This window comes from Cervus elaphus, chromosome 21, assembly GCF_910594005.1.
Source record: "Cervus elaphus chromosome 21, mCerEla1.1, whole genome shotgun sequence".
Taxonomy (NCBI): Eukaryota; Metazoa; Chordata; class Mammalia; order Artiodactyla; family Cervidae; genus Cervus; species Cervus elaphus.
Window position 1 is genome coordinate 65,861,164 of NC_057835.1, and position 22,429 is coordinate 65,883,592.

At 38.6% G+C, this 22,429-nt stretch overlaps 1 protein-coding gene across 8 annotated transcripts in view; it reads right to left on the reverse strand.

Moving 5' to 3' along the window:
• The window catches only part of VPS13B (vacuolar protein sorting 13 homolog B), a 775,932-nt gene that overhangs the window by 72,285 nt on the left and 681,218 nt on the right, over positions 1-22,429 (reverse strand). For all 8 annotated transcript variants that reach the window (XM_043880234.1, XM_043880239.1, XM_043880237.1 and 5 more), the window contains 2 exons: positions 21,857-22,206; positions 16,040-16,201 (listed from right to left, as the gene is read on the reverse strand). In XM_043880234.1, the coding sequence (XP_043736169.1) occupies positions 16,040-16,201; positions 21,857-22,206 (512 nt within the window). The remainder of the gene's footprint in view (positions 1-16,039; positions 16,202-21,856; positions 22,207-22,429) is intronic.

The following is a 22,429-nucleotide window of genomic DNA, read 5'->3' on the forward strand; positions in this document are numbered from 1 at the left end:
GAAACATAGTAACTGAGAGTCATTGGGCTGTTTGAAAGAATGCTATTCACTATCTGGCTGGTCTTTCTATATATATTCAGAAATAGTAGCTCCCAGGAAACAACAGATTCTAGCAGCACCCCACTGTTTACTTTTATGAATGGTTATCACAAGGCAAATGCTGATGAAGGAAGAGTCAGGAAAAAATAAACAAAAAAAGTTGCGTGAACGAAGGAAACTAGCTTTGCCTGACTTCTGACAATTCACAATAACAAGGAAGCGTGGAAGGATGTAGAAACTTTCACCTCTGTATAGTTGAGAATATTAGAAAATGCCAGCTGGAAAATGCGAAGTAGAACAGGAGTTGACTTTATTATCTGGCCTAAAGCTGGAGAATAAAAATCATCATTCCTCAAATAATATAGTATAACAAAGGGCAATCCATAATTTGATATAATCATTAATAAATAGCAAAAAGGACACAAAATAAGCCATGAGACCAAAAAAAAAAAAAAAAAAAAGCCATGAGACCTCTGAAACAATACTGCAAAGCAAAGGAAAAAGCGTAGCCTCTGAAAAAATAAGGGGAAAGAGACTAAAGTTAATAAAAACACCCAGTTTCAGAATTCAGGGCTTCTCAGGTAGCTCACTGGTAAAGAACCTGCCTGTCAAAGGAGGAGACATGAGTTCGATCCCTGGGTGGGGAAGATCCCCTGGAGATGGAAATAGCAACCCATTCCAGTATTCTTGCCTGGGAAATCCCATGGATGGAGAAGCCTGGTGGGCTAAAGTTCACAGGATCTCAAAAAGACTAGCTAAAAAAAAACACCCAGTTGCAGAATTCAGGGAAAAGAAATCAGGAAAATTTTGGTTTTCTCTAAAGAATGCAATAATGCACGATTTTTATAAAACTGTAGGAAATGGTATAAACAGAAAACAGCCTGAGGCTAAAGCAAACTAGATGATATAAAAAGAGAATTAGATAAGGAATAAATGCAAAGAAACAAAAAAATGCATTTGCAGAATAACAATCCACACTGATACAAGTAGGGCAAATATAAATACTATGAAAGAAAAAACCTTAAAATCTTTATAATTGTGAACAGCAAAAAGACAGACAGATGAAGAAATATGGGAGAAAACACCGTAAGTATGAAAGAAAAACAACATACATATAATTAATATGAAGAGATTAATAATGCTATTCATATCTTAAATCTATTCATCTTCATAGTTTTAAAACAGCATGTTTTATTATTTCATCATACAGTTTATAAGTCATTTGAATTTCCATGAGTAAACAGCACATCAAATGTCACACATCTAGCAAACATTGAGGCTTTATCAGTGTTTCAATGTACCAACAATAAATCATGGAATCTTTTTAAAAATTAAAAAAGACTTTTCATAAATAACTACAAAATAATCTATATTGCAGAATTTATTCCTGCAATATAGGAGGACATCAGTCTCTTTTCAGTCTATGACTGACATTTACATACTGGAGAGAAAAATAAAAAAGAAAAAGTCAGGTGAAGAGTAGTGGCACTTTTATACATTATCTACAAAACTGTGATGTCTAATGAGTATTCCTTGCTAAAAAGCTACCTAAATAGAAATTATCTAAATTAGAGAAAAATAATTCACTTCACAACTTTTTTTTTTCAAAAAGATTTAAGGAGCAAATTTTCTCATTAGTTAAAATACAATGCTATGTATAACTTTTGGGGAACATACTAATCATGAAATCAGATATAAATGTACACACAGTAAAAAAAAAAAATGCATGAAATGATATATAGGCTTGTTTTTAAAAGGTCATTTCAACATTACACATATCTATTGTTTTCATGTTTCTAAAGGGTATGGGCTTCCCTATATTTAAACGACATATGACTGAAAAAACAGGAGCTGTGACTCTAATAGCTGCCTTAAGTCCAGAACTGTGTGATAGTCTTTGAGGCTGTTCAACCTCAATGCTACCATAAGGGGCTGAAAAGTAAAATTCAGAGAAATTTTACATGTATGCTTATTTGTCTATACAGAAAAGGATGGTCTGTCTATAAAATATGAAATAATTCACACTTTTAAAAAATAATTAAATAAAATAAATACAAATAGTGATTGCTTAATTGAGTGACACGAACAATCAGAAGATTTTGGTGCTGGGTAGACACACTCTCTTGACAAAATGATAGTGAATGGTTGTCATGCTCATGGTTGAACCCAGCTCCTCAGTGGAAGAGATAAGGGTAAGTTAGATGGAAATAATAAAAGAATACTTTAGGTAAGCTGAGAAATGGAAGCCAATAAGGTAAACTGGAGACACTGTTTGATAGTCATTCAGACTTGGATAAATGTTCTGAGCTTATGAGCCAGACTGTCAGTTCTTGTTTGTTTGAAAACCAATTTGACTAAACATAAATATAAACCATAGAGGAAATCTAACAAACATTTGAATAAAATTGTTCTTTTACATTTTCTTTTAAAATGTTCATTCATCATTTAGCAAAATTTAATTGAATGTAAAATAGAAGACATGCCAACATGTGTCCTAAGAAAAGATCAGGTAGTCCTATGCAATCTGTAACTTATTTTCAGTCCTCATGGCCATTTAGACAATTAAAATTGTTATGCCTAATTTTTAATTAGAAAAAAAAGAAGTCAACAGATGGGATATAAAAGACATCCAAAATTTTTAGTTATTTATTTTCATTTAACTAAACTGCCTTGCCATACTAAGAAAACATTTTTGTAAAGGTTAAATAAAGTATTTCATGGCAACCGCTGCTTCTTAGTGCCTGTATAACAAGAAACATGAGCCAGCCAAAGTTGTGCAAGTTGGTTTTCTTTCCCAGTAAGGGAATGTGGTATCTAAGACCTTGTCCTAACTCATTTTATCCCCAAGTGTAAGTCAAGCAAGTCAAATATGAACTAATGCCTGAAGGGAAGTCCCTGACTCCAAAAGTATGGATTATTTCACATTTATCTTAAAATCTGCTCTCAGAGTTCTTAAAATTCACTAACTTGGCAAGTCAGGAATTATCATGAGAAATGAAATAATTTCATAACTATGAAGTCATCCAACATTCCATTGCATCTGACACTCATTGGGCTTGGCCATGTCTTGGGCATTATTCTGACCTTTAGATAATAAGCTCTTCAATATCCTGCTCAGCATGGAAATAATTAAAAAGTGCCACAGTATAATAGGTATGCCATTGTCTTTAACAGAGTTAATGCTTTTGTTACACAGGCTTGTGGTAATAGGTTATGATTAAACGCAATCGCATTCTGAATGCTGAAATCTTTATAACATTCTTAATCAGTATTTCCCATTACTTACAAATGGCAAAATACCATGCTTTAATGGCCCAGCTGCATTCCCCTTCTCCAAGCACTCTGTATTAAAATTCACATTTAAAATTAGTTCAGTCAAGGACCTTTATGTTTAGACATCAAGAATTCACATTTGCAAAGCACTAGCTTGTGAAAAGCCTTTGAGTGTCTTGTAAAAAGCTTAAGGAATCCTCAGTACATTTTTCTCCAAAGCTGTATTTCAATATCGAAAATTCATTGCCAGAGAAGAGATGGTGAGACCATTAGCAGCACCAGCAGTCACTCCTCTGGGTGCTTCACAGTTGAAATAATCCCCAGCTGTGCCCTTTTGTGCAGGCTTGTAGAAAACTCTAGAAATCAGTCCTGGGACTGGATAAAGGGTCTTATCACAAACTATCTTTGCTACTTTCTTGTGGGAGACTTCACAAGTCTTAACAAGGTCACCCTACAAACCATTTTTACATAGCGACTTTGAAATAAACAGGAAAAAGAAAAAACAAAAAAACAAAACTCAACCCCAAACTTCTGCCTCTCATTTAAATAGAGTAAATGTATTTACCAACAGGAAATGAAGAAATTCCAAATATCTCTATCCACTGGATACTTAATGACCAAAACTGCCAGGGCCCCATCTACTGGTGCCTTCAACAAGGCACTATAACCTTCCTCAGAGAACGTAAGTTTCTTGGAACCTCTCAGGAAACCGAAAATATTTGACGAGAGAAAGGTGAAGAGATGGAATCTACAAGTCTTACTATTTTGCTGTTTCAGTGACTGCTTAGAACTAAAATAAAAAAGCAGTTGATAGTGACTGGATAGTAGGTCCCGGGTACTCAAATGGAGTTCGTGTTTACAGACTATTTTGGATTGAAATCCTTGCCAGATGGTCCCAAGAACTGTTTACCTCACTGTTGATTTTAGCTATCTTAATGTCAGCAACAATAAAAAGAAGCTTGTTATTGCCACTGGGGAGCAAAGGCATACAGTCCTTCCTCTCCAAACGGAACTGCTAGTTGTGGACAGCTGTGCGCTACGCAATAGTGAGGGCGATAATGTAGTTTCTGGGAATCTATTCCCATGATTAGAGAAGGAGAAAATATAAGGCAAATTTAACCTGAAATAATGTCTACTTTAAATCAGTACTATTTTGTAATTGTACAACATATTTTCAGCTTATGATAAATAATACAATTTTTTCAGAGTTAAACAAAAGCAGGCAGAGTCGGACATGCATGTGGACCTGAAAATTGGTCTCCTTTGAAGTATACGGCTAGTCTTCTCCTGCAGCATTTCTCTATTTCATAACAGTTTCCATCAGAGGCCACTCGGAGGCCAAGGGGGCAGAGGTGGCGGAGACGAGGAGCTACTCTTAAGTATGAGTCCAATTGCACAGACAGCATACAAAAGCATGTATTTTGAGCTCAGAGGACCTCTTTCTGTGTGCCTGTACAACATACATAAAAGCATCCAATATGACCCATACTGTTTACAGTGTTCATATTGTTAAAATAAGCTTTTAAATCTATGTTCTTGAGAAATGTCAGATGTTATGAGAAATCTCAACACTTATTTACTCAGTGTACACTTATCAGATGCCAATTACAAGCAGGATACAGGATTAGATATTGTGGAAAATCATGTTTTAAAAAGCCTCCTACTTTCTTTCCCTCTTTTCACTTTAAACAAATACCCACTACAACCACCTCTACACTTACAATCAGCCTCAGGTCTCTCTCCTGTCTCAAAGCAGGAGGCTTTTGTGCTAAGTTAAAAATGGTCCCCAATTCTCTCAGCAGCTCACACCAAGAGGTGACAATCCTGCACCTTATCCTCTGGATCTGGCCTCACCTTGTGACCTGCTCCACCTTGCAGAATGTGGCAGCAGATTCTATGAGAGTTCTGAGCTTAGGCTCAATAGGTTTTGCAGTCTTTGCTCTCGTTCTCCTGTCTGGGCTAGACTGCTGGAAGGATCACATTGACAAGAACCCTGGCCAGTGGTCTGCCAAGTACCAAATGTGTGGGCAGGACCATTATGGACCACTCAGCCCCAGTTGGCCGACCAGGTGACTGCAGGCTCATGAGTGAGCCCAGCTGAGACCAGGAGAAAAACCTCTTAACTAAGTGCACCTAGATTTCTGACCAACACACTTATGAACTAATAAACTTTGAAATAGAAGTTTTGGGGTGGTTTGTAAATAGCAGTGGATAACTGGGATAATTCCATCCTGGGTCCATCCTTCTACCTGTAATCTGGATACCTTCTTCTTCTCTTCTTCTGGGACCTTATGCCATTAATCACTCTTTCTGTCTTCTGCATCATCAGCCTATCTGCTATTTACTCCTTTTCATATATGAACATGCCTAAGCTACTTTAAAATCCTTGCCTGACCCTTCAGTTTTCTTGAGCTAACACCCAATCAGGATTTTTTTTTTTTTTAAATCAGGCTCATTTTCCCCACTTTTTCACCTCCCATTCATTTTTCAACCCACTCAATCTGATTTCTATTCCTATCTAGCCACAGAAAAACGCTTTCCTTGGGCTATCAGTGAACTCTCCATTGCCCATACAGTGGTCTCTTCAGTTATTGCTTCACTCAATCTCCTTAGGGCAATCTGAAGAAGAGAGGGGGGGAAGAAAAAGATTCAAACAAAATGAACAGAACTGCAGGGACTTGTGATGACCATGGTTCCAGCTAATGTTTTGACTATAAGAATCTTGACTTGTCAGGAAATCTGAGCTAGAATCACCCAGGTAAACTACTCCCAAAATTTTTGGCTAATGAAACTGAGATAATGTTTTATTTACTTAAGTTGTGGGCTAATTGTTAAATAGCCATCTGCAATAATATAGAGTATGGTATGTGTATGTCGGGTGCTATTATAACAGAAGCCTATGATGTGTGTGTTTGGGGGGGGAGTGCTTTGGAGCAAGTAAGTGGGCAGAAACCAGAAGAACTTGAAAGTATTAGTGTCTGGGTGTGGATTTCTTTCAAATGCCTGTTTGGAGTTCTCTGAGCTTCCTCGGTCTGTAAATTTCTGTCTTTCACAAAGTATGGGACATTTTCTGAGATTATTTCTTAATGGGGGGAGCCCTATTCTCTCTCTCTCCTGTCATTCTTTGATTACAGTTACTCATATATTAGACCTTTTGACTGGATGGATTTCTACTGATCCACCTTCAACTGAGGTGTCAGCTAGGCTGAATTCTTTTTTTTTTTAATTTGTTTTTAATTGGAGGATAATTGCTTTATAATGTCGTGTTGGTTTCTGCCACACAACAAGGGCTGCATTCTTATCTAGAGGCTTGACTTGGGAAGAAACCTCTTCCAAGCTCACTTGGATAGCTGGCAGAATTTATTCCCTGGTGCTTGGCAACCCACTCCAATACTCTTGCCTGAAAAATCCCCTGGACGGAGGAGCCTGGTAGGCTGCAGTCCATGGGGTCGCTAAGAGTCAGACACGACTGAGCGATTTCACTTTCACTTTTCACTTTCATGCATTGGAGAAGGAAATGGCAACCCACTCCAGTGTTCTTGCCTGGAGAATCCCAGGGGCGGGCGAGCCTGGTGGGCTGCTGTCTATGGGGTCGCACAGAGTTGGACAGGACTGAAGCAGTCAGCAGCCTATATGAGGGGGCTTCCTAGGTGGCGCTAGTGGTCAAGAACCCGCCTGCTAATGCAGGAGATGTAAGAGACCTAAGTTTGATCCCTGGGTTGGAAGACTTCCCCTGGAGGAGGGCATGGCAACCCACTTCAGTATTCTTGCCTGGAGAATCCCATGGACAGAGGACCCTGGCAGTACAGAGGTCCACAGGGTCGCATAGAGTCAGACATGACTGAAGTGACTTAGCACGCCTGTCTATGTGAGGAGGGTTCTGACTTTTTAATGACTAGCACTGGCAGCCACCTGCACATCTTAGCGGCTTCCCACACCTCCCTGCTCCATGACCCTCTTCATAGGCAGCTATAACATGATAATTTGCTTCTTTCAGGACAGCAGGAATGTATGTTATCTATCTCTCTCTCCTGACAAAGGGTCCAGTCCCTCCTTTGGGGCTTTTACCTGATTAAATCAGGCCATCCAAAATCGCCCTGTTTTGATTAACTAAAAGACAACTAACAGATATAGAGAACTAGTGATCACCAGTGGGGAAAGGGAAGGGGGAAAGGACTCAATAGGAGTAGGGCGTTACGAAGTACAAACTACTGTGTATAAAATAAATAAGCAACAAGGATATACTGTACAGCATAGGAAATATAATCAATTCAATATTTTATAATAACCTGAAGTATAATCTATAGAAATTTTGAATCACTAGGTTGTATGCCTGAAACTAATATATTGTAAATCAACTATTTACTTCAATTAAAAAAAGAATGTTAAAAAATCAAACTAATTTAGGAATTAATTATACCTGTAAAATCCCTTTTCTGTTGCCATAGAGGCTTTAAAGTATATGCATGATAATTTCAACCCCTCTGAGTCATCTTGGCGTTGGCATCTGTTAATCACCTCTCCCTTGAAATTGAGTCATTCTTTTTTTTTTTTTTTTTAGATTTTTGAGATCTGTCAAGTAATTTTCGGTCATAGTATGGACACTATAAATGCTATGTGGTGAAGACTCTGGATTCTCTCATAATTCTTCCAGAGTGTTAATATTTCTAATAGGTAATTAACTAGTTTAGACTCAAACTAGTGGTAAAGAACCCGCCTGCCTGTTTAATGCAGGTTAGACGTAACAGACACAGGTTTGATCCCTGCATCGGGAAAATCCCCTGGAGGAGGGCATGAGAATCCACTCCAGTACTATCGCCTGGAGAATCCCATGGACAGAGGAGCCCGGCAGGCTGCAGTCCATAGGGCTGCACAGAATTGGACATGACTGATGCGACTTAGCAGAGCACAAAAACTCTTAAGCCTGGGTGAGTGGCAGTGCAGATGAATTCAGTTCTTTAAGGCTTGGGCACAATCTGCTTTCAGTCTGCCCCACGCATGCATGCTTCAGCAGGAAGCAGATAGGTGGGCCACATTTAAACATATTTCCCTATTCTCTGGATTTTCCTTTCCCAAGATTTTCTTTTCACCCTCTAGTGACCTTGGTTGCCTGAGTTCTTTCACCTGGTACCTTGGGCCAGAAAGATGGTGAGCCCCCCTTGCATGGCTACAACTGCAGTTGCCCTCAAACCAAAGCCACAACAAATGGGTGAATCACTGTGCAGATTACTGGCTCAAAGATCCTATTCCCCTCCAAAATCTGTCTGCCTCTGTTCATCTCTAGAGGTAGATGTTTTGTGTTTTGCTCAGAATTTATAGCTGTCACTCACAGGAAGATCAGTCTGTTAGGTATCTGTACCAGTGTCTGACTTCTGCTCTGTCTTGGCTCAGTTACTGCAGTCTCTCACTCCTGAGCTATGCAGTGGTGTCCACACAATCCTCTGCATGCATTCTCAACCTCCTCTAGACTGCCTGCACAACTGCATGACAGGAACCTTTCCAAACACAACCGTGACCCTGTGATGACTCTACTTAAAACCCTTCAGTAGATAAAAGCTGCCTGTCTCATACAGGTATATTTCCTCAAAATGCTCTTCAGAACATGACTCCTCTAAACAGCATTGTTCTGGAGGTGGCTCCTACTTGTTTGTGAGAAAGTATTGGTAAATATTCAGGAATCTAGTGAGCTGGTTGTGAAATCATTGGTAGCTTAAAATCAATCAGCTGTGGTGGGAGTCCTTGTACCATGAAAGTTGGCCAACCCTACAAATTAGTTTTCCCATCACCATCAAAAAGCCAGTTTCCTAGCCCACATCTCCTCAGCAAGACCTGCAGTTTTAAGGCCTGAGTTTATTCTCAACAAAATCTGAATTCCCTTGAACCTGACAGGCTGCCTGCCTGTCTGTCTGTCCCCTGGTTCTGTCTCATGTGCACAACATATAAGGGCCCTCATGGCCTTCACTGACTTTACAGTCTTGCAATTCCACACATGTACTCTACACTGTAGTCAAATCAGTCAAGTGCTACCATGCCATGTTCTTTCTTGCCTCTGTGGCTTTCACACGTTTGTTCCTTTACCTGGGAATGCCCCTGTCCCACCCCACTTCACTGACCTAGCACTTACTTAAACATGAAAACTCAATATAAATATGACTTCTACCAGGAAGCCTTGGCAGATTTCCCTCCTCATGTTAGGAAACATTTCCTTTGAGTCCCCATTAAGACCTTGTCCATGTTCAGAGGCAGGTGATTTTACTTCCTGGTCCTCTTGCTTTTCTTCCCTACGGCTGGTGCTTTAACTCAGTTACCCATCACGTCTCCCTGTCTGCAACTACTGCCACAATATCCTCATAGATAACGATCATGTCTCTAATTTGTTTACTTTCTGACTCCCTCATCAGACAACATGTTTCTTAGAAGAACATACACATTTACAAACATACAACAGGTCATAAGACATTATTATTTGTTGATTAAAAATCAATGGGATGGACGGAGACCAAATAAGCATCTAGACGGAAATAATGAGTCAGCTCTTAGATGCCAGATAATTTGGGTATATTTAACAGATGATGGTTGTGAAGATTTTTGGACAAGAAAGTATCAAAACATCATTTAGGAAACTTACTTGAATTGTAGTTTGCAAAGTAGACTGAAGTGGGGAAAGGATGTAACTAATGAAATAATCGAAAAAAACTATTGCAATAGTTCACAGAGAACCATTCTTGATATAGTATTATACTTGCCACTGTTCTAATTAGCTTTTGAAATTCCTCTTTGTCTATATATAAATACTTTCAGAGTTTTTACTTCTTTCTGACTTAATAATCTGTATTCTTTATTTCACACTTGATCTTAGCCAAAAGGCCGAGAAGCGATATATTCTTTATTTTAAAAAGTTGAGAAGTATATAAAAATGTAATACATTGGAAAAAATACCACCTTAAAAAATATACCATTCATAGGGAACATTTTGACATATCTCACTTCAGTATTTTTCTATGTATTTATACTTAAATGGTTAAGATCATATTGTATGTATAGAATTTTATATTTTGCTTTTCTGACTGATATAATATGATAAGCTCCAATACTTTGACCACCTGATGTGAAGAGTCGCCCCACAGGAAAAGACCCTGATGCTGGCAAAGATTGAGGGCGGGAGGAGAAGAGGATGACAAAAGACTAGATGGGTGGATGGCATCACTGACTCAATGGACATGAGTTTGAGCAAGCTCCAGGAGATAGTGAAGGACAGGGAAGCCTGCTGTGCTGCAGTCCATGGGGTCGCAAAGAGTCATCGACATGGCTGAGCGGCTGAACAATGATATGGTAGCACTTTGCCTTCATATGTAAGAATGTAAAGGTCCCATAATAGTTCATCTCATAGGTTTGCCAGATTTTTCTTACCTATTTCTTTAAAACTGAATATTTTGATTTTTAAAATTTGATAGTATGAACAAAATTATGATAAACATTTTTGTGTATACACCTTTGTATTAATTTGGACTGCTCCCTGAGAGTTGATCACTAGTAAGAGAATTACTAGGTCAAAGGCTACGATCATTTTAATAGCTACGATGCTTCTTATCAAATTGCTTTCTACAAAGGAAATATCAGTTCCATTCTTTGACCTAGAATTACTAGGTCAAAGGCTACAATCATTTTAATAGCTATGATGCTTCTTTATCAAATTGCTTTCTAGAAAGGAAATATCAGTTCCATTTCTAGAAAGGAAATATCAGTACCTTCTGGGTGTAAAATGTCTTTTTCATTTGCCCTTTCTAACAAACTCTCATATGCATACCATGTGCCAATGATAGCAGAGGCCAACACTTGAAAATTTATCAGTGAGAACAGTTTGCCAACGTAGAATATTCACCTGCCTCCCTAGTTCAGTTGTTCAGTCACGTCCAACTCCTTGCAAACCCCATGGACTGCAGCACACCAGGCCTCCCTGTCCATCACCAACTGCCGGAGCTTGCTCAAACTCATGTCCATCGAGTCGGCGATGCCATCCAGCCATCTCATCTTCTGTCACCCCTTTCTCCTCCTGCCCTCAACCTTTCCCAGCCTCCCTAAGTCTGATTTTAAATTTTTAAAATTGTGACAGTTGCAACAAGAATGTGCTCATTCTTTATATATAGGTATACACATACATTATATAAAGAGATATGGAGACAGTGGTAACTGAATAAGAAATTACAATCTAATAAAACTGACAACTGACTGAAATTACTATAAGACAGCCAGAAACTCAAAGACCCATTACTTTTTCTTTAGACAAGAGGAAAAAATGATCAGATCTCACTTTTAAATATTTTCACATCTGAAAAAAGAACAGCAGAACTTTCTGTCTATATGGGCGAGAACAGGAACAATACAAATGTTTTACTATTATGTGGCATACGGCAGTCCATGGGGTCTCAGAGTTGGGCACGACTTAGGGACTCAACAACAACAACAGCACTGTTATGTGGTAAGCACAGGCTGATTTTATGTGTTAGATTTAATCTATTACCTGTCACTTCATAATTTCTGAAACATGTTACCAAGTTTTCAAGTGATGGGAATATCATTTAGAGCAGAGCAAAGACAATTTTCTGTCAAATCTTTAGTCTACTGAATTTTGTCAACTGAGAGACGTGAAAGCAGGCGTTGACAAACTAGCCATGACTTCTGGGTCATTTTGGTGCCAGTGAGTCAGGAGTGTCTTTAACATTTTCAGATAATTGAAAAAAAAAGAAGAAAAATACTACTTTGTGATATATTCAAATTATTGGAATTCAAATTTTCTTTTCTATAAATAAAAGTTTTATTGGCACACAGTCACACTCATTTGTTACGGCTGCTTTTGTGCAAAGCTGAATGGCTTTGAGAGAAGCTCTAAGGCCTTGAAAGCCTAAAAGAGTCACTGTCTGGCCCTACTCAAAAAGGTCTGCCAAACTCTGCCTGAAACTAATGTCTGATTTATGTTTTCTTTCCTATGTTTCCTGATTAGCTTGATGAGTATTTCCCAGATGCTCTGCCGCTCTTCCAAATTGACTCTTGTTGCCTTTCTCATTTTTAACTATCTGCTATTTTCACAAGCTGATAAAACTCCCTACTACATCCATTTGGAGCAATCTTTTATTTTCTATAGCTCTGTCTGGAGCCTGTTTTCACCTTGACTGATGGTTTGGTTACCAAATTAAGTCATTGGTAGTTGAAATTCTGCAAACCTAAAGAAAAAAAAAAAGCACAATCTAAAAATTGTGCATGTTTTAAGGGTAAAGCAAATGTAATTCTTTACATACAAGCTAGAGGCATTCCTGTTTCAAGCAGTTTAATTAGCCAACAGTGCTCTCTCTTAAACCAGAACAGGAAGTTAACTTGAACAGCCTACACAAAAATCCTACTACTATGGACGTGTCACTATATCCAGTTTGGTTAAATTAAACAAAGCTTCCCTTGACTCTGAGCTGCACAGACTGTCCATATTCTGGTGAAAGATTCCATAAACTCACACATGGAGTCCTTAGATTCAATTCCATATACTGTGAAGCACTTCTCTGAAGACCATTCCTTCGCTGGTTACTGTTCTTGTCCAACTGAAGTAAAGTCTGCTGGAGTGGGAATATTTAAGGGCCCTTTGAGGTGGCATACACGGCTGTGCAGCTGAATATGTTCAATTATCCCCTAGGAAATTGTTCTGTTCTTCCTTTGTTTGTTTAGGCAAGCAAATGTTGTAGGATAGCCAGCATTTTCAAGTGATTCTGCCTCAGAGCGTGTGTTAGAAACTATAGGGAGAGTTTACAACTTTTCAACTCTAAAAAGGTTTTTCAGCCTTGGATTTCTGGAATTGGTTGTGTCCATGTTTTCCCCACCCTGTTGGGACTTACTGTTGTTAGCAACCTCCTGTGTGGCTCTAAGACACGCTGACCTCTGTGAAACCTTTCCAGGTGTCACTGCTACTTTCTTGATCTGCAATATAAGCTACATTGTTTAGTGGAGTTAAGTCCTCTGAACTTTAGAAATCCTCCCTGAGACTATGAATTGACTAACACCCAAGGTAGCATAAACATGCAGACACAAATGTTCCTAAAACCAAGCCTGCTGGGCAGTGCAGGATATGACTTGGAGTCTGGAAAAAGGGAACAGTTTGCTTACTTGTGCGTCTGTGACTACCTCCAGGTGCAGTCTGAAGCTAAGTGGCTAGTTTTTCTGATCCTCAGATGTAACCTCTCATTAGAACACAGCAGACTCTGTAACTATGGATGTAAGGAATTCCATGAAGACCCCTGGGCCCATTAAGACCTCGCTGGCTTCAAAGGGTCCTAAAACACACTTCCTTCAGCATACGTAGCTATACTAAAAGGGACACCTTTTATGAATATGATCTAAGTTTCAGTCTAAAGATTATGATGACTGTAGCTCATCTTAACATTTGTATCCAGAAGATGCAGTTACAAATTAAAAAGAGAAAAAAAAAAGTTTAATAGATACCTGTCTTATGTTTCCAGTTTGTCACTAAAAGGTTCTTATTGTTTTTTGTTCTTAAAGCTCTGCAAGGGTTCATACTTGTACTAAGAATGCCATGTTACTCTAGCTTTAAATGTGGAGTATTATAGCAGTGATTTCTCAGCCCTTCTCTTAAAACCTCACAGTTTGGCTCTTCTAGCAGACAAATCCTGCTGCCAAAACCTAGGAGAGTTTAACAATGTTGTGGAAATAACAGTATATTGAGAATGAAAAGACATGGGATTCAGTCCCAACTCTACCACTATCTTAGCTTAACATTTCTGTCTCCTTATCTATAAAATGTGCATAACAAAAATACAAATCACACAGGGATACTATGAAAATAAGACTAGTAATAAATACAAAAAGACCTTGAAAAAGTACAGAAGAGTTTAAATATGAAAGGTATAGTATGGCAGCGGTCAGCCATTCTTCTTTCCTGTTCATGTCCTATCCATTCAGAAACTGTACATCTACAACATGAAGACACCTGTTCCTCCACACCCCTGAGCCCACTGTTCTTAGTATCATCCTTCCCATCCTGGCTCCAGTGTCCAGAGAATCTTGAGTCAGGGAGGGCCATGATAGTCTATGCAGCTTAAAATGACTTTGAAGGGAAATGAGCTTTCTCTGCTGCTTTCTATTGGCTGAGGCCTGCAGCTTGCATGTATGAATGGGTGAAGTGGCTACAGGCACAATGTATGACCGCACATTAACGCACCTTCTCAGAGGTTTCTTTCCTGTCACTACCAGTTCATTTCTGGGAATTCAATGGTCATAGAAGCCTTTTGAAGGTCTACATGGCTAAACAAGTCTTAACATGGATTGTCTCTGGATGGCTGGAGTTATAGCTTGTCTCTTCTCTCTCTCTCTTTTGGTTTATATATCTGGTCTATATTCTTACTTTTGCAATTAATAGGAAAAAATAACTACTTAATTTTTAAATGAATCAACTGACCAAGTGTCCTTTAATGATGTTACAAGGAGCAAACAACTTAAAAACTCTAACATGGACATTTCTCAAAAGAAGAATTAGAAAAAGAAGGGCATGTCATTCATTCTAAAAATAAAAGTGCAATATCATACCATACACTTTTCTGAAAGAACTCTTATTAAAAAAGGATATATGGTGTTTTACCATCCTGTTAGATTAACCAGAATTAAATACATAGACTTAAGAAGAATTGCACTGTATCTACTTTGCCAAATTTTATACTAATAGTGTGGCAATATGATTTAAAAAAAAGCAAGTAAGAAATCATAATCTAGCTACTGGAAAAAAAAAAAAACCAGCAAGAGGGAGCCTGAGGATATAACATATTCTAAAGCTGGTATATAGACCAGATGGGAAAACTTGTTCTCTAATCTAATGACTTTCTTTTAATCATAAGCAGACAGTAGTTTCCTTATTACCCAGGGTTTTAGAAATACATTATTCTTGAGAGTACTTCCTAGGATTTCTTTTACTCATTTAAGACCACATCTTTGTATTTAATTCGTCCTCAGTTACCCCTTCAGGGCACATCCCTCTAATTATTCCCATCTAAAGTGACAGGAAAGTGGAATTACACTCCTTGGAAAACAGACATCCTTTGGTATATCTTTTCTCAGTGTCCCCTTGGGTACAGTCTGTCACTGTGGTCTGTCGCAGACCGTGAGCTGTCCTTGGAGGGCGAAGACTAAGAGTTTTTTACCTTTGAATCTCCAGTGCCTGTACATGACTGGCACGAACTATACACATAGTAAGAATCCGAATACACAAATGGAAAATAACTCCCGATATACAATGTTTACAGTACATTAAGCACTCTTTTAGCACCTTTTATGTATTAACGTATTCAGACCTCACGATCCTATGAATTAGGTACTATTATTATCCCCAAACTACACAGAAGAAAACTGAAGCATGAAAGCGAAGACAGGTAAACCAGAGCCAGGAGCCAAGTCTCTGTACCCTGGCTCTGGAGTTCAACATCATGGTTACCACACTACCCTCCATGCGGCCCACGTGAACACGAGAATGTCCACTCCAAGAGGAGCCTGGGCATGCTGCACTCCCATCTCTAAACATTTCTGGGTTTCTGTCGGATGGAGCTCTATATACTATGTGGCCCCTTGGGAGAATTAAAAAGGGAAATAGCTGGACACAGGCACACAACTGCAGAAGAAAGGCACCCCCGGCCTTAGCAGCCGCTGCGTCTGCCAGGCCAGGCTGTCTCTCAGATACCTGTGGGGACCTGTGAGAGCGCCAGGTGTACTGGTGCCTGTGGAGACTGGCCAGCAGGATGTTCTCGTCAGTGTCCACCTGGCCGAACCGCAGCGTCTCCTGCGTGTCGTTACAGATCACAAAGTGGCTGAAGACCAGCTCCTCCACCTCGGGGCGTTTGTTCTGAAAGAGAAAGAGTGCGAAAGCCAACGTGCATCAGATTAACTGCAAGATGTTTGGCAGCTGTCTGCCCAGTGGCGACTGTTACAACACAGAAATACTCAAAGATCTGTTGTCATTAGCTCTGGTATACAAAGTATTCTATACTTCCAGGATAAGCACCAAAAAATACCTTAAAGAGATCTTAAATGTTCCAAGAATATGTTTTGATTTATATTCCTGCAAAATAAATCATACACACAGAAGAGGAAAAAGAACAATGAGATCCCTCAAACGTTTAATGTTTTAAAATGAATTAACATGCTACAGAGAATGCCGTACTGGGTACTGCACGTTTTTGAGCATAGTACCAGAGGCTAGAATTACCATATTCCTGGCCTTCTAAACTTGACAATCAAGACCAATTACCAAAGCCACAGTTTGTACCCTACAGAAAGTAAGGATCATGTAGGTAATACATCCCCAGCTCCCTTAAGGGGGAGGGTGGTGTGTGTGCGTGTGCGTGTGTCTGTGTGTGTGTGTGTCTGTGTAAATCTGCTCAGGGAGAGATTTAAATAAAACCATAACTTTCCCTCTATTGTTAACAGGCTGAACACACAAAACAGATCAACTTCAGAGTCTGTGTAAGCCAAGCTGCAGTTTTCAAGAGAGAAAATGTTAGTTGAAAAACAGTTGCTGGTGTCTATTTCAGCTAATAATCAATCAGCAAATGTCTTTCATTAATCTGAGGCTCAGCAAATTAGTAATATGCTCCTAATGTGTGGATACCTCCTTCTCCACTGGTTGCTGTTACATCAAAGCACTGACTGAGCCATAGAGCATTTCTGTGTTTACTCTTTTTATCACGCTGACTAGGTTATGGCTTAAAAACAATCAACATACCTTTGGTAAACAGAATTGCTAAATAAATGGCTAACTTGAGAATGCAAGAAAAAAAATCTTAATTAGCCAATGACTTTTCAGGTAATGGGAGTTAGTATGTCACTGATAGGGCTTCCCTGTGGCTCAGATGGTAAAGAATCTTCCTGCAATGCAGGAGACATGGGTTTGACCCCTGGGCCAGTTTCTCCAATTGGCCTCTTATTTCCTGGTTGTGGCTCTAAGTAATGTAACAAAGCCACACTCCATCATTTGCCATTTTATTAAGGGGAGGGAGAGTAAAAAGGGCTGTATCATCATGAGCATTGAGATTTAAGTGACTACGTGGCCTGAAGCCTAGGAGTCTATGGATGGATGTACTGGAATCCAGTCTGGACCAAGACCTGATCTAGAACCCTATGAGAACAGTTATCCTGGAAGGCACAAGCCCCTCCTCATCAACCAGAAGGCCCCCCAGGTGTGCAGGCAGAGCTCCATGGCTGCAGTGAGTGAAGAGGCCTTGAAATATCTCATTCTTCTAGAGAGATCCTTGAGGGACTTCTAAGCGCTCACTCTATCATCTGTCTATTCTCACCAACCCTCTGTTCTCATGGAGTGGAACCTTGCCTGACAACCACACTAATCATAAAGCATCTCTGGGTAAGTGAGACTGAAGCAGTTATAACCAATAATTACCTGCTGTCTACCATACTCCTTTTTGCTGTGGCTTTTAATCATGAGCCGTGATTTCAAAACTGGACTGCCCGAGGGTTTCAGGCATTCTGCCTGGTCTGGCCCCCGCTGCATCTTGAACCACTCTCCTCTAGACCCCAGCTCCACCTCTGGAGCCCCTTTCAGCTCCTCCAACACCACAGGCCTCCTCTCAATTAATCCAACACGTCAAACCCCTTCCTGCTTCAGTGCCGTTCTTTCGCTTGGACCTCTTTTCCTCCTCGCTCAACTAACTTTTTCCAACTCAGTTTTCAGGTTCCTGTCTTCAGGTCATGCTCTCAGAGTAAGCAGCCTCCTGAGATCCTCCCAGATCACCTCAGGTCCACCTATTTTATGCTTACACAACTCTGTATATTTCGCCTTAACCGTACTGATCCCTGAGCTGTGCTTAGTAGTTTAGTTGTGTCTGACTCTGTGACTCTATGGACTGTAGCCTGCCAGTCTCCTCAGTCCTTGGGATTCTCCAGGCAAGAATACTGGAGTGGGTTGCCATGCCCTCCTCCAGGGGATCTCCCTGATCCAGGTATTGAACCCAGGTCTCCAGCATTGTAGTCAGATTCTTTACTGTCTGAGCCACCATGACTGAGTAATTACTTGCATGATTTTAGGTCACTGTTGTCTCCATCGTTAGACTCTATGCTGCATAAGGGCAGGATCCAGTTCGGTGTTATTTACAACTTCATCTGTTCTCAGTATCATGAGTGACATGTAAGTACTCAACAAACACTTATGAAACAAATAAGAGAGCAAATTTAAAATTATAGATGTAATACAGGTTCCAGTAGAAAGACAACACAGGAAGCACTGAATTTCTTTTTATAAAAAGTCTCTAATTTTAGACTCAGAGATAACTGCTGTTAACATTCTGGAGAATTTTTTTCCAGCAATTTTTCACTTCTGATGTCCTGCTTGTTCCCATTCTGATCTATCCTATCCAATCCTATCTTATGTATCTTTTTTGAACAGTGAAAATATACAGCTTTACTGATGAAACTCAAGACTCAAAAGACCAACTGGAGTCCCATTGCCCAGAAAAGGGTTGCTAAGAGGATGCTAAGGAAATGGTTATATGTAAAACAGACCAATCCTATCTTATATATCTTATATATTTAAAGGTTTGTAAACCTTTAATTAAACTGGAGTCATAGTGTATAATTAGTTTTGATGAGATTTTTCCATTTAGCATTATATAATCAACATAAACTGCTCTCCTTGTAAACATTTTTCTCTCCTTTAGGTCCAAGAATACAAACATGAAGAAAGGGATATGATTCCAATGTCCCACTTAAGATAGTCAATCTGAGACTGAAATTCAATTTTCTTAATGAATTGGGATCAATCTGCTGGTTAGACCAAGGTTAAGTTACCAGATGGGGACTGAGTAGGAAAAAAAGTCATATTACTTTCCTCATCTCTAAAAACTGACCTTTAATAAATGATGAAGGTTTTAGGAAAAAATGTAAATGAAAGAACACAAGGGGGTTGTTTACATTTTTCTAAAGAATATTCAAAGTCCTGAGGGAACTGTTTCTCTACTGCTTGTTCATCTGTGGGGTTCATTATAACTGTAATAAGTTTAAGCATTTCTTGGAATGTTTAAATTCTAGTCTATTATAAAAAATTGGTACATATTGTATATGACATCATATAAAAGCAAAACCTCAGAATGCTTTTGTAATTAAAAGATGGCTTATTTACATTTAAGATTTGTGCTGGAGTGTTAAGCATTTAAAGAGGGATATCCTTATGGTCTAAGATAAGACACATGAGCATAATCTTAACTTTTAAATAAAAATCTCCTTTATAATGCTATTTGGTCCAAATGTGGGAATGTGACATAGAAATATAAAGCAAACTGCAAGTGGCATTTTGGGTCCTTAATCTGGTTTCACAAAACATTAATCATTCACAAAAGAGAAAAAAAAATCTACAGCCGGAGAAATCAGACACTGATGAAGGCTTCTGTTAATCTTGAACTTGTGACCTAAAGGTGAAAGGTCAAATTGTTTCATGCTTCAACTGTCTGGTTCATCCACACTGGATACAAATGACTTGTCTCCGATACAAATCTGATAAAGTATATGGAGAACTCAAATAACATATCCTGCTTATTAAATTCACATTTCTCATTGGCAATAATTACACTGTATATGAGCATTATATACATAATAAAATCCAAGCTTGGGAAGCTAAGCTTCCCTTCTAAAGGGGATAAGCCACATTCAGAACATCTTAGAAACAATGAACTTAATAACCCCTCTATAAGACCATTTCAATGTCAAATGTCCTATAATTTCAAAGCAGTGCATTTTTGTGTTTACTTTAGAACACACAGGGCTAGATGCCTACCACATTAAAACTTGGTGGCAAGGACCCTTGACATGGGAGGAAACAAGAAAATTACAGCAACAATTACAGAAGTATATCCTCTTGTGGCTCATGTTAACATTGTCAAATCCCTGTATAAATCAGAACCAACTATTCATAGAATGTACCTGTCAGCAATATGCTACGTGACATATGGCTCTACTTAATCAAATATACAATTTCATTTTTTAAAAAAACTCAGAATATTCCTTCAAGGCACTATGTTAGCCAGTCAGTCATTCACACTCTGATGTGGTTTAAAACATTTAAATATTTATGTACCGTGTTTTATTTATATGTATAGCTTTGTCTAAGAGAATATTTTTACCCTGGGAGGAAACTGATATTTCTGAGGGCCATTTTGCAGTAGTTGCTACACATCGAGTCCTTTTATAATGGTCCTGATACCAAGACAAAAATATCCTGGGTTTAAATGCTCTATCAATGACTCTCTTATAGTCTCTAGGTTTGTTTTTTATTAAATGCATTGTTCAAAATATGACAAAAAACAGAAATTGGAGCCATGGAGGTTTTTTTCACATCGCTATTCGAACCAGCTGCAAAGATTTAGATCACACTAGCTCTTATTTTACGCATGTCCTCTGCAACAAGAAAACCATGGAATGCCCTTAAAAAAGAATTTTAAAATATGAAACAGATGTGTTATCTTCTTTCCCTTTGCTATTGTAGTGCCATGTTAGGTAATTAATTCCTTAGTCTTGTATAGGTCTTCATGCATATAAAGAAAAGAGTTCATTCCCATAAAAATTCTTAAGTTGGAGAACTCAGCCTCCCCGCAACCCCACTGTCCCATCCCCACATGAGGTCAGGGTGTAGTGAAGGACCATTTCTCTTGGGGAGTTAGTCTGCACAAATGCGTGTAACATACAAAATGTGAGGAAATGTCTCAGGTTAAATAATAAGACGGGCTTTATGAAAATGCAATGTTATACTGAAAATCAGTAAGGGAAGCAGAAGTGATTTGTTATTAAATCACTGAGCATACTATGATCCAAATATTTTGTGAAATTATATTCATGATAGTGAACATGGACAGGTTCCCCATTTTAAATACATCATTCGAAACAGACTTATATTCTATCTCTTTTCTAAAATGGCTAATTTCTGACAACAGATAAAAGTAAAAAATTACTCATCAAGAGTCTTTGGCTGGTTAAAAAATCTAATACTGAGTGCTTTTTTAGTGAATCAAAATGGCAGAATAATAATGGGAGAAAAGCTAAGATTATATCAGGCTCACATATTTCTTCTCACTGCCTTTTTGCTTTGAAAGATGAAATGCTTTTATCAGAAAGGCTCACACAGGTTCTTCATTTCTGCAATGGCTGCTTAGACAATTTGATACATGCCAAGTTGAAGCTTTGGCAAACTAAAGCCATAATACTTGGAAAAAATTTCTGGGAATATGTTACTTTCCACACAGATGTGGTACATTAGTCACAAAAATGTGGGCATGATCTCTGATGCATGTGTAGAGAACCCATATTCTCCAAAGGTTTTAAAAATAACATGCATCGCTTTGCCAAAACAGAAGAAGCCCCAAATATAATGATGCCCGTCAGATTCTTCATTCTCTCACATTTTTGTTTGTGCTTAATTTATTGTTAGAAGTGATAACACAAAGTGTCTAGTAAAAGGTCACACATGGACAAACTGTAAACTGTTCTAGAATGTGCATACCTGTTGCCAAGCTTGTATTGCAGTGTTGAGAGAATGAACTACATGTTGCCCAAAGTTTACAAATACTGAGTCAATGATGATGGAGCAATCAATCAGCTTTTCTACTGCATTGCTGGAAACTGCAGTCTGTCCAAAGATGCTGAAGGGTTTCACCAAGCTTTGCATTGTCACATTTCTGCACTCTAGAAGTTTACAGTCTGCTTGAGCTGAGAACTGGATCTCCTGACAGACAGAACTATTGTTCCACTGTCGAAGATACATGTGTGGTTCTTTGAAGGAAATAATCATGTATTCTAGTTCAGATGGCACATTTTTATCAGAAATAAATGGCTGTAGGTATTTTGGTGGAGCTGTTGAGGAAAACAAACAAGAAATACAGCAGTTGAGATGAGCCAAGACTTTACAGAAATAGAGAGATGACATTTAAATTACTCACTTCTTGGTTATTGAATGCAATAGTTGCTGGTTAATAAATTCAAACATTCTCTTGAAGATAATATAACATTTGAATTACCATTTAGTATCTGTAAACAACACTTTTGTTCAAAAAGACAAAACAAAAAAAAATTTTAA